General features: G+C 43.9%; 1 protein-coding gene across 1 annotated transcript; it reads left to right on the forward strand.

The window, feature by feature from the left end:
* The first annotated feature begins 1319 nt into the window (after positions 1 to 1319).
* On the forward strand, positions 1320 to 6472 carry GCNT2 (glucosaminyl (N-acetyl) transferase 2 (I blood group)). The gene is given in 6 exon segments (XM_088053607.1): positions 1320 to 1346; positions 5533 to 5663; positions 5665 to 5888; positions 5891 to 5995; positions 5998 to 6213; positions 6216 to 6472. Coding segments are annotated over 6 exon segments (960 nt in total).
* The last annotated feature ends 6853 nt before the right edge of the window (positions 6473 to 13325 follow it).

Below are 13325 nucleotides of genomic sequence, written 5' to 3' on the forward strand. Positions count from 1 at the left end.
CTACTCCCATCCTGTTTGAACCAGAATTTGCTTCTGGTTTACCTTTTTTACATATTTGAAGACTTCCTGCCCCCCCCCCCCTTTTTTTTTCTTTAATGCCATAATAAACATATACATTTTTCAGTCCTTCTTGACAGTAGGTATTTTCTAGAGCCCTATAGAAATGTTTCTAGAGAACATACCTGGCAACAGGTTATATTGTCAGAATAAAGAGCATGATAATGCTACATGTTTAGTGGAGGCATTAAAAATAATAACAGTGATCTGATCTATATATCTGTTCTCTCTGACACAGCCAGTCACCTGTACCAGCAGCCAGGGCTGTGGTCAGACTTGCTTGGCAGAGCAGGTGACTCCCAACCTGCAAATGGAGTTGCTTTACTCCTATAGCTGCTAACAACACACCTGCAGCTGGGAGAGCAGACCCTTGGCCATGCAGACACCAGGCTGCAGGGACACTGCCCTGACCTGACGCCTCTCTGAGGGTCTAACACCAGCTGCCTCACTTCACACACCCAGGGGAACACCTTGGGTTCGTGTTCATAAAGCCAGCAAGTGCCCAAATGTTTGCAAAACCCATTGTAAGCTGACTTGGGACACTCCTCCAGGGCAAATAGTAGCTGCACGTGTACATTTGTACTTTACAGTACATTAACATGTATATTAATCAGCAGTGAGAAAACAGATCCCTCTCCATGCCACCACTACACCAGTGTCAGCTATAAGACCTAGTCATATTTACAGAAGAAAGCCAGCTTCACCACCACAGCCTGCCTGTCCTCTATTAGGACGTGTTTAATTATGTCTTGCTGTCACTGCGCGGGAGGATAAATGAGAAGGGAAGAGAATGCCGTGCTGCTGCTCCTGAGCAGCTGATGAGGAGTAGTTTGCACAGAGGTGAGTACATGTCCCTGCTGGAAATTAATTGGAGAAGGGAGCTGTCGAGTGCTCTGCTTTGGTGCAGTAGTAAGTCTGACTTGCAAAATGTGCTCTGCTAAGAGGCCAGGCAGCTTGCCTATTCCCAAAACCTTCGTACTAAAAGTCTGCTGCAAATGCAGACAATCAGTGAAGCTCCTGCAGGGTAGGAGGCTCTGTGTCTGGAGCTGGAGAGCACAGCGAGACAGGGGCGGATTGAGATGGTGCATTGTCTGGCCCCTGCTGTTTGTGCAGACAGATGTGCTCACTGACTCTGTGCAATTAGATTACTCGATGGTTTTGCCGGACCATGTGAGCTGAGCTAGCACTTGCCTCAATGTGTCATTTCATCTCTCCTCCCGTCTGCTGCCTGTGCTGCTGCGTTGTGACTGTCCGGTGTCAGCATGGCTGCCTGGGAACTCCTGCTTCAGGTAGGTTTGGATTTTCTTCTTTTTCAATAGTCAGATTATGGCTGGCTGGGAAGTGCAGGAATGGCAGGGACTGCAGTGAACAAGGAAAAAGGGAGGGCAGAGGAGAGATAGGAGCACATTTTGACTGCTTTTGTGCTCAGAGTCTGCTTTCACTTCCCCTATGTTACACAGTGCATATATTTGCCTTCCAGCTCAGATAGGGCATGTGAGCAAGGCATGTGTTAGAGAAGACCCCTGCCAGGCAGGGCTGCTCCAAGGGGACAGTTTTAGAGAGACCATGCACATTGTAGGGCATCCCAAACCAACACAAGACCAAAGAAGTTTCATCTCATTCAGTTCAGAAGGCTTGAGGGATGAAGAGATGCTTTACTTGGGCACAAAACAGCAATATGTGGCTACCTGCACTTCCTAACCAGAAAAACCACACTGAGGAAGAATTGCTTGTTCCCTACAGGTTCACTGTGAATTTAACAGTGGTGAGAGCTTCAAGCTGACAGCTTTGCATGAGAGGGACAGGATAAGGGATATCGTGATACAGATGGTTTTGTTTTAACAACAGAATGAAACATGCCAAGTGACTCCAAATAAAAGTGAAATGCTTCACAATCATCACTACTGACTGATGCCAAACAGGAACTCAAAATCAATGTGCAAAACCTTGCTTTTTAATTAGCTATCAAATTAGCTGAAACCAATTGCCTATATTTACTAAGGCCAGGAGCAGTTTAATGAGTACTAACTCTATTCTTGAGATAACATCCTCGTTGTCTGGAAAGGTCTGTTCCCATGGAAGATATTTCAATTTCCAGTCCTACTGGGGAGTATATTTCCACTACAGGAGCCACACCAAAAACTCCTCTCATGCTAAAATGAGAAGTGCTTCAATGCAGGTCCAGGGAACAATAGAAAGGAGAGGCACTAAAACTCTCAGGCAGCAGCAGTTTTAGTTCTGCCATCACAGAACACTTTTACACAGCCTATTTGTTAAATTGCATGGTAAATTTGATCATCTATTATTATTTTTTTTTTGTCCCAGAAGTCTGTTCTTGCACCCACAATATGCAGAGGTCAAATACAATATACAACGGAAGAAGCCAGGACCCTCATGATGTTTCCTCACACCTTGCTGGTGATGGGTGCTATAACATGGTTCAGATGTACATTAGATTTGGTTGCTCCTTGCATATGAACTTTGGATGAGTCTGTAAATCAACAACACCAGTACCTGAAGAAGACTTTTTCCATTGAAGTGGCTCGTGTGACCTATACACTATTTGTTGTTGTTGTTTGACTGGCTTTGGTTTGGTGTTTTGGTTTGTGTGTTGGTTTGTTTTTTTTTTCCTGGGGTGGGGAGGGTTAGTTTGGTTTGGTGATTTTTGCTTATAATTCAAGCATGAGTCTATTTCACACAGAGCAGCAGAAGGCAGAACTAGTGCTAAAAAACAAACCCAGAAAAGTCCCTCAAAACCCCAAAGATTTTGACACCTTGATTTCCCACAGGAATCATTTACATGTATGCTTTCAGGTATCTGAATATTAACTGTGCCAGAGAATCAAGGCACAGGGATTAAGAAGTAGCACTAAGCATGCAGTCTTGTTTCCCCCAAGGCTGTTGGTACCAAAGGAACACAGTGAGTCTGCATTTCTGCAAATCTGGTGTTGTAGCAATGTCTGTGCAAGGGAAAAATAACCCAAGCCAACAACAAAACACACCAAGGAAAAATCAGATCTTGCACTGCACTCCTGTGAAGAGCAGACTCATCTCACTTTCTGCATGTAGCTTTACTTGTTTCATATGGACCATGCTAGTAATGCAGGCTTCAACTACTAAGAATCTCTTCACATATATATATACATACATATATAATGTATATATTTTGAGATCCTAGAGGCTTTCCTAGCTGTGTAACAGATTACACTGTGCCTACTACAGTTTTAAAAGATCTGAAAATTTCCAAGACATCTAAATGCCTTGAAAGATCTCAGCCTTTGTACTTCTGCAGTAATCTGCCCCCAGCTGAGACCCTTCTCAATGAAACTCTGACTCCTGCAGGAATGCTGACATCTTTTCCCCCTGTTCTTCTCCTTCCACACCCTCCTAACTCTGGCTGGATGGAAGCCTCATGTTAAGACTGTGGCAGAAGGGCAGAAGTGGTGTTGCAGCCAGCTGACCCAGTGAGGAGGTGGGAAGGCTATGAGCTCCACAGTCTGTGAAATGCACACAGAAATGCAAGAGGCTGCTGGTCTTATAGTCATCAGCTGTCATGGCAATAATTTTTTCTCCTGAGGTGTCAGACGGGGGAGTGGTGTTTGTTCTTGGATATAATTCAGCATAACAATCAAATTAGGAATGAGTTTGAAACACTCTGAGCAGGTCTCTGCTCCCTAGGACAGCATTCACCAAGTGACTGAGCTGGGGTGTGTTTTCCCCTCACGGTGGTGTTTGCTGTGCATTTCTTTGCTAGACTTGGATAGTGGTCTCAGCTCAGGATCTGTGCATCTTTTAACAAGTTGTACTGCTGGTCTGCAGCAGCATCAGGGCTGTCACCCTCTTACTTCCTGGGACTTTGCCCACCTCCATTCCAGCTCCTCAGTTCCACTGGAGTTGTTCTCCTCCTGAAAGCACTGGTGTCCACAAAGAACATTGCCCTGCACCTCCAGTGTGACACAGCTGTCCCTGGCTGTCACTGCTGGCTGCCCAGTGAGGAGTGGCTCAGCTGCTTGCTGTCTCCAGGTAAGCTTGACTGCCAGGTCTGTCCTGCACCCCTGCCCCTCTTGGGGGATATTCTGGCCATAAATACTTACAAAGCTTCTCCAGTGCTCCTCTCCTCATTACATCTTGTGACTGTATTTGACGGCTGAAGCCAGCAGCCTGTAATCTGCTTGAACAGAGAATCCTGGAGACTGTTTGGGGCCAGGATGGGAGGGAGGGAAGTGCAGCTTCTGGGAGGGACCTGCCAAGGCCTGAGGTGACTTGTCTGCAAGAGCTGGAAGGTAGGTGATGGTATTTCTCCCACTGTAACACAATGCACTGCCCACTCCGAACATTTACTGTCAAAATCTCTGCTCAACTGATTTTGCCTCAGCATTGCTTCACATTGGAGCAAAAGAACATGATGTTGAGAAAAGTTTACATGCTGTGTCATGGCAGGAGATCCACATGAACAGACTCACAGCTGGAACAAAGAGACTTACCAAGGATTTCACTTTAGTCAAGCTCTCATTGCATAAGAATATTATACCAGCTGCATACACAGTTCTTAGAAATACAAATGTCTCATCAGAAAGCCTAGCATTTATTTAAATAGCAGGTTTTGCTAACCCAGTAACTTGCGATAGAAGTAAGCCTGGAGTTCAAGTCATCCATGACTCTTAGCAGAAACTGTTTGTCAGATTTCAAGTTTGCAAATGAAAATATTGTAGAAAAAAAACTGATGGCTGTGACGTAACTCTACACAGAGGTAAAAAAATTCTCTTGCTTTTTATGTGTGAGTGTTGGTGCCCTTACATGAGAAATGAAGAATAATTAAGACAGAAATATAGAAGTGGAAGATAGATGAGTGATTCTTCCTCATCCTGTGTTCTTTGGCTGGAAAATGGTATGTATTGAAATGGGTTGCTGATAATTGCCTTCTAGAAATTATATTTATCCAGAATATCAAAGAGCAGAAAGGGGCCACAATAGTTTATATATATATATGCTTGATCTAGTAGTGTAATTGTCACTGAGACAAACTGAAGTAGTATTTATTTCATGTTACAAGTCTTTCACAATTCAGAAGCAGTGATGACTGAAACTTTGGGGTGGATTTTTTAAAAAAAATCCTGTCAGTAAAAAAAAAAGAATTGTATGAGATAAATATGAGATTTTCCTCTCATAGGGTACATGCACAGAAATTTTAACAGCTATATGATACATGAAGGGAGAGTGGGGAGGGAGCAGTTAAGAACATACCCATAAATTGAATTTGGGGACACTCTGAAATATGTGCCAGCTGCTCATGGCCAAGACAGTAATTATGCAGTATGTCTGTATAATCTTCAGGGTGCTGTGGAGCAGCTTCCATCTGCAAGTTGTCCTTTACTTTCGCTGCTTCCACATCACTGCTGACTGTGCAGCTATTAATATTGAAAGCAAGGGCAGCAGCTGCACACTCTGCATCAGACGGATCCATGCGTCCTCCAGCTGGAAGCAAGCACAGCCATCAAAACAAGCTGTTGGTGGTGGCTGATATTGTATTTCAAGAGAGACTTTTTTCTGAGGAGCAATGAATTGCTTCTCTGTGCAACACTCAGATACTGCCTTTTTGCTGTTCTGAGTCAATGTTTCACTTCCATTTGTTTTCTACGCTGTTAACTTGCAAGCACAAAAACTTCCTAGGAGGCTGAACTTCTCAGTGAGTTTGATTTTAGCAGAAGCCTGTAAAGCACTTATTGAAGATAAGGTGTCCTTCTGAAGGAAAATACCATTCAGAGAACCTAACTGCACAGAGTACCTCACACAGAACCCCCACATCACCTGTGCCCTCGCAGCCAAGGAGGCCGCCCACACCCTCACGTCATGACATTGCACAAAGAGTTTGAGACCTTTGAGCTCCCCTTCAGGGAGCTCTTCATGCTCCAGAGTGTCTACCGTGTTCATGGGGATGTCATTCAAGGAGCCAATTCCCTTCCAGCAGGCAGCGCTGCCTTCTCAGTGCCTCCCTTGTTTCCTGGGCAAGGGGGGTGCTCCAGGGCAGCATCTCCCACCTGTGGACTGACCTCCACTGCTTGGCCTTGGCCGTGCCCTGGTGCTACCTACTCAACACCTGTGGTCAGGACCTCTCCTTGAAGAACAACAGGGAGATCATGCAGCTGCTGAAGAGCCTTGGGGGAACATCACACACAGAGTGCTGCCACCTCCCTACCTGCACCACCTGCACGTGCACAGGGAGCAATTTTACTCTTCCTTCTCTTTCATGCTGTGGACATTTGTGTGCAAGACACCGCCGGCCAGAAAACCTGGACACCTATTCTGGTACATGGCCATCACCTGGCTTTTTGTGGGGTTCATGCTGCAGGACCAGCATGTTCTTCATCTGCTGGTGTGGCCCAGGGACACCAACAGCCCTGAGGGGCACTCCTGAGCCCTGAAGGATCCCAGGTGAGAATGCTTTCACTTGTTTTTTCTGTAGATTCACTTGTGCTTGCTTCACACGTGAACAAAGCTGGAGGGGGACTTCTTGCAAGATTATGCAGTGATAGGACAGTGGGAATAGCCTTAAATTTAAAAAGGGTCGGTTTAGATTACATATAAGGAAGAAATTCTCTGCTAGGTGGTGCTGTGGCAAAGGAACAGACTCCCCAGGGAAGTAGTGAATGGCCCATCCCTGGAAGTGTTCAAGGACAGGTTGGATAGGGCTTTGAGGAACCTGGTCTAGTGGAAAGTCTCCCTGCCATGGAAAGGGGTTTGAAACTACAAAATCTTTAAGATCTTTTTCCAACCCAAATGATTTTATGATTCTATTTCATAGGTGCACACGCACATACACATGCAGAAGCATTATCTGAAGTTGATTTTGGCAAAACCTAGATGAAAAATTTAATTGTTATATAAGCCTGACTTATCAAATAATCTTACTGGCCCTTTTTGAGCATTGAGGGAGAGATGCCTGTGCTGTCCAGAATGTGCATTACTGTTCCATATCTAAGCATAAAGATGTCTGAGGATCTAAGTTCAAACAGAAATCCTTGGACATTTCAGCTGATTCACCTGTAAAATCTGAGATGAGGAAGATAAAAGTAATAAAGATTAAAATATGCAATCTATGCAAGCATTGTAGTGGAGAAATTTTGTACAAGATGATTATTTTGGTGTGGGAAATTCTATTTTTCAACAAATTGAAGTTAATTCCTCCCAGAAAATCTGAATTCAGTCTGGAGTTGACTTCCAGTCTTCCCGTGCTTTTCTATGGGACCACACACAGCAGCTCTCCCATAGCAATTGCAAAGAACCCACATAACTCATAACTACTGCCTAAACTCCATTGTTCAAGGTCAAGAATTTATGCAGAGAAGCAGAATAAGAACCAGTATTTTCATCTTTACTGTGTGTATTAACTATTACTTTCACCTTTTTCACATGACTGGGGCAGGGTCAGAAGATGAACAGGATTTCACCCTCATGCATGTTGCTTTTAGAAGCACCTGGTAGGACTCCAGTGCTCCCAACTGCCTAGACCTTCCAGAGCAGGGATACCAGCCCAAAGCAGGGATATGAGGAATGGAAGCACAGGTAAATTTTTTTTTTCTTATGTTTCTCTTTCTTTCCACCTTCTCCCTACTGTAACTTGTGGGAAATAATCATTAACAGAGGCAGAGCATCTTCATTTTCACTTTCAAATTAGCACATAACTTCATGAGCATAGTGTTTCCTCTTCTGATAACTGTATTTTACAACTGGCCTGCACAAGAAGTGCAAGTGATTATTGATTGAGATATTTATAGTATAATTATGAGCATATATTATTTGTAGCTAGATCACTTTTCTAGGAAGCTGTTTTCTCTGATCTTATTACAGTCCATTGCCTCAGAAACCATAAACTTGGGACCAGATATGTTCTCCACAGTCAGAAAGCTTTAAGTGGTTGTCATTTTTTGTACTGCACTGTGTACCTCACATAGCCTGCATATTTCATTGTTATTTCCATGATAACCACTGTATGTTTTCCAGTGTGGGCATAACATTTTATTGTTGTTGTTCTTTTTGCATCTGAAAGATGCAACATTTGCACAGCACATATGTTTGGGGTTTTTTTTCCTTCTTTTTTTTCCTTGCCATCACATTAGATTACCTGTCCAAAAGTGGCCATGTGGCTCTGACAGATGTGCTCAGGATTTGGAACCCAAACTTATAAGGATAACACTCAGACACTCACCTGAATGTATCCAAGTCAGATCCAAGAGTGCTGGGCAACTCTGGGGTGAGAAGTCATCCCTCTCAGTGTGTGTGATGTCAACTGGGGACTCAGTTTCAGGCTCTAACAAAAAACTCCCATCCAAGTTTCACCAAACTATTTCCTTTAAGTTTCCAGGCGCATCAAAAGGAGATAAAGATGTCAGGATGTGGTCTAGCTATTAGGACAAAAAGTTGCAGGCCTCCAGGCAAGCAGAGAAGTCATTGAAGGACCAGTTTGGATGGATAGCATACCACAAAAGAACTAAACCAGTTATTTGTAGTATCAGTATCAGCCATGATAATCTCAGTTCAGATAAAAGATAAAAAATACTTGTCCACAAATCTTAAAATAGCATGTTTATTGGCTAGAGTCGTGTTATGAAGACTAAGACTTTTTCTTACCCCCTTAAAGGCTAAAGACTTTCAATCTTACTCAGCTGGTTTTCAAATAACAGCCCTAACTTATCTTTGGTATTTATCTCAGGCCGCTTATCTTGCACATGACTCCTGCATGACAGAAAATTCTTGAAAGTCACCTTTCAGATAAGAAAGAGAGGCATGGGGGAATTAAGGGAAAGTATTTCTAAGGTATGTAGGTCTGAAGTGTCTGGCTGGCCCTCAATGACTTTCCCCAGGACTCTGGAGAAGCACACACCATCATGGTGCAGGTCAGTGGCCACGTCCCAGGCCAGCAGCGTTACCACTGGGACACCTTTCCTTCTCTCTGCTCATATAAAGCAGAAAGTAGGTTCTGATGGCCATGGGAGAGGTGTGCATCCCCAGGCCGTGCTACTGAGCCCCCTTGCTTCTTCCAAGGCAGGTTCCTGCCCTCACTTTCATGCAGTATAGTCACAGCACATGAATGGTTTGGGACACAAGCAGTCTCGGGTGAAAACAATCGCTCAGGGTATTCAGGGGTGCGTCCACCGGCAAACACCTCTGCTGGTCACCAGCAATTTATGCCTTGTTCAAGTAGGAAAATAAACATCACAAGAAGTAATAGCAGCACTTCTCATTTGGAGACACCAACATGCTTTTACAAGGGAGATCAGTGGTTTTATTTTCAATTCACAGAAGCAGGCAGAAAAGGGTGAAATGATATTCCCAGTATCTTAAAGGAGACCACGGGCAAAGCCAGCGCTGTGGTACACTGACACCAGACTCCAGCCTAATGCACTGGACTAAACTGCTTTTCAGCACTGGCTGACTTCTGGAATGACAGAATGTGGTTGCACTGTCGCCTCTGCTCTCTTTGCTAAGGGTGAGTGTGCACAACATGTGTGAGCACCAGAAGCTCTTTGTTGCCAAAATAACCCTTCCTGGAGTCTCTCTTGACAGATTCTTGGCAAGTTGGCCTCTGTCCTTTCTGTGCTGCTAGAAAGACACTAGAGCTGTTACTGCAGCCTGGGAAACATATCGGAGGCATTGTCTCTTCCCTGCTTTAATAGGATGTGTGCAACAGCTGCTGCTGCTGCTGTGGGGACCAGTTTTCCAATGTTCTCCTTTCCTGTTGCTTCCCTTCCCTGATGACAAGTGCAAGAGACAGCAGGGTCTGGCACTCATCCAGGATCTTTGTTCCTGAATACCACAAAAAAAGCCCTGCATGAGAGCATTCATTCCCAGGCGTTGATTTTCCCACCTCACCCTAAGCCCAGCATCAATAATCTCATTCCAGTACTCCTATCTCCTCAGATGCACTTATTGCAGGGAGGTGAGGGAACACACTTCGGGATCACTCGGCTGAGGCAGCGATTCAGTGAGAAATACCAATCGAAATATAAGAGGTGCTAAATGCTTAGCAATTCCCTCAGGCTAAGAGCTGCAAGAGAAAGTTTGCCTGTAAAACCGGTTGCCACAGCAATCACCCATTCACTCCCTGTTCGAGTGCCCAGGACTGTCCTGGCTGCCGAACAAGGCTGGAGCAGCCCTTCCGAGCTTCCATGCAAGAAAAGACACTAATGTGTGGTTCCTCTCTCTTCCCCAAAATGTGGGTCATCTGTTCCAGGGGAAGGGGGTGGGAAAGGAGCACCGTGTCACAGCCGCTCTCGTGCCAGCTCAGAAGGGACATGGGGTACACAGCGTGCCAGTCACTGCCTGCTGCAAACCTGACTAACTAACCTAACTAGACTAACTTCTGCACAGTGTGAATATGAGGTAGCTCATTACTGGAGCAGGTAGCCCACAGTGTCCTGTGCCAGCCCACAAGCTCAGACCACTCATCATCTGAAAGGGTAGCTCACATTAACCACAGGGCTGCTTTCCATCAGACAGAGGCATCTGAGAACACGAGCAGCCTAAACCTGCAATCTTTCAGTATATTTTTGTTGCTGCTACTCTTGACACCAAAATTTGGAATCAGTGGAAGATGATGTTGCATTATAGCTTGTGCTCACTTTTCCAAGGATTCACACAGCCACATGCCAGCCACAATTCCAAGTGGTTTTGACACAGTTGCTTATTGTGCCTGTCTAAACTCAAAGAATCAGACTCACCTCAGCTCTCTCCAGGCAGGAAGAAGGCTGCTAACATAGCCATGAATTTTGTCTATTATCACAAAGGAATGAAAATGGTGGATAGTTTGGTTTGTGGGTGGAGTGTTAAACCACTCCTAGACTTTGAAAGTTTATCTGCATCATCCTGATGTCAAGTCCTCAGTTGGTATACAGAAAAATAAGAAAAATAAGAAAAATGGCCACGAGTATGTCTCCAGCAGAGGCAGTAGGATCACAAGGGAGATGGGAGTTGTCCTTCACTGCAGTTTATCTGATGCTATAGCCTTACTTCCCAAATAGAGCTGTCAGCTGTCAAAGAACACTCCCCTTGGATGTGAGAGTGAGATGAAAGAGAAATACCAAAAAATTCTGAGTATCACCACTAGTATATTAATCTACCACATTAGCCATTTCCTTGTTTCTACGTTTTTACGTGGCCAGTTGCTTGAACAGACAGACCTGTGGGTTTGTTTCAGATGCTTTAGCGTCCACTGAACTTTTCAGCAAAGCAACTTAATAAGTCAAAATAATTTTGGTACCTCTCCCCATCCCACTGTCATTTGTAGACGGGCTCTTGGAACAACCTTCCCTGCAACGCATACATCATATTAATATACACTAATGTGGTTCTGTTCTGCCTGGTATAATTGTTAATTTTTCTTAGCTTAGTCCCCACCCTTCAAAAGTCAGACAGACAGAGACACAAAAGGTTTTTTTTAATATGATTCCAGACAGTGATGCTGGTTGAATAAGCCATGCGCTAGAAAAAATGTGTTTTGTACCTATGTCTTCATCATTACTCATATAACTAATCCTCATTCTTTTGTTCCTATTCTCCTTTATTTTAGTGAGACTTCCTGATTGAGCAAGAACTTCTCATGGTAATAAAGTATTAAAAAAGCAGGGATTTTCCTGTGACTGTTTTTGAGTCTCATGCCCACAAAGCTGTTGTAATCTCACCATCAAAACCTTCCTCTTTTGAAAAACTGACTGAAGGGAAAGTGTTGTAACACCACTCAAGACCAATCATAAAAACACCTTAACTGCAGAATTTCTGAAAAATTACTCTTGTCCTCCAGCCCCCATTCAGATATTATAGTTCACTTGAAAAGATATAACTTATGGCAGGCTTTGGTCTATATGCAATTCACAGTCATTGGAATTTAAGTACTGCAAAGGAATAATCCTTTTCTTCACAACCGTTTGCTTCTCATTGAAACAGCACATAGTGATGATGGAATAAGGATGGCTATGTCTTCAATAAGACTTGTTGGAAAAGCACAGCTACTAAATGGGCTTGTGCTCCCTCACTTGGTTCTCCTTTACCTCTTCAACTATCAGACACTGGTGTAAGAGGCTTCAAAGAGCACAGCTCCTTGAAGAACAGAATTAGATGAGAGTAATTTAAGGAAGATTTGTTTTTCTCTCTAAATACCAGCATCAGGCAATGTCTGTGATAACTCTCACATGTAACTAATGAAACTTCAGTCCAGTAGTAACAGAGATTTTCTTGATATTCCCAGATGCTGAGTTGCCAACAGCCCTGGGGGAAGATCCAGCCAGACCACCTGAGCCTATTGCCTCCTTTCACCTGTGAGCAAATTCATCTGACCACACCTAAAGCTGTGCTGCACATGTTGAGCTACAACCCCTGATGCCAGCACACAGCCAGGATGGAAATTGGCAGAACCATGGGTGCTGGGGTGGGCACTGGCAGTTCCTGCAGAGCAGCTCTCCCTTGCTGTCCCTGGCACCCAGCATGTCCCCACAAGTCCAGCTCACTCCCACTGGGAGAAGCAAGAGTTTCCTGAACCGCCCTCTAGAATTCAGCTCCTCAAACCAGGACTGCAACTCTCCCATATATACTAGAATTAGTTCATGGGTCAAAAACAGCTCAGAAAAGCTTCCTCCAAAACATATCAGAGGAAGTTACTAGAAATGAGACCTTTTCCTTATTATCCATCAGATGTTTAAACACAGGAGGTGCAGTTTAGCGCTCTTATGACTGTCAGTAGCCTAACAGCTCAAGAGGATGACATGCATTGCCTTAAATCAGAACACTTTTTTTTTTTAAATAAGCTTCTTGCTTTTCTCTGAGTTTTAATTCTTTCTTTCCAGGTTCTGAGGTCTGCTTTGGAGCTCAACAATCTTGATATTTTATAAAATATTTATAAAATATTTTATAATATTTTAGTTAAACCTTTACCCCGCCACATACACAAACACATTTTTGCTTTCACATACCCCACTGAAATGAAAAATTCTGGCAAAATATGAAATTGAGCCTTTGTACATATTTAAGGAGGGGTGCTGGGGTTTTTTTCCCTCCATTGTTGCAAACTCATCTTGAAAGAAAGTCTTTTCTTCTGAGGACTGCACACACATATTCACCAGCTACCTCCCTTCCCTGGTCAGATGAGATCAAGAAAACAGACAAACCAGAATTTCAGAGCACATAATTCTTCATGCCATCTTATGCACCTGGTCAGACAAATTCTTGTTGCTGTACAGGGTTAAGAGGCGACCTTTCCCATCCTACCTACAACTGTC

This window comes from Pseudopodoces humilis, chromosome 1 (assembly GCF_049639895.1).
Source record: "Pseudopodoces humilis isolate 2021_Gansu_Grassland_sample_001 chromosome 1, ASM4963989v1, whole genome shotgun sequence".
NCBI classification, from domain to species: domain Eukaryota; kingdom Metazoa; phylum Chordata; class Aves; order Passeriformes; family Paridae; genus Pseudopodoces; species Pseudopodoces humilis.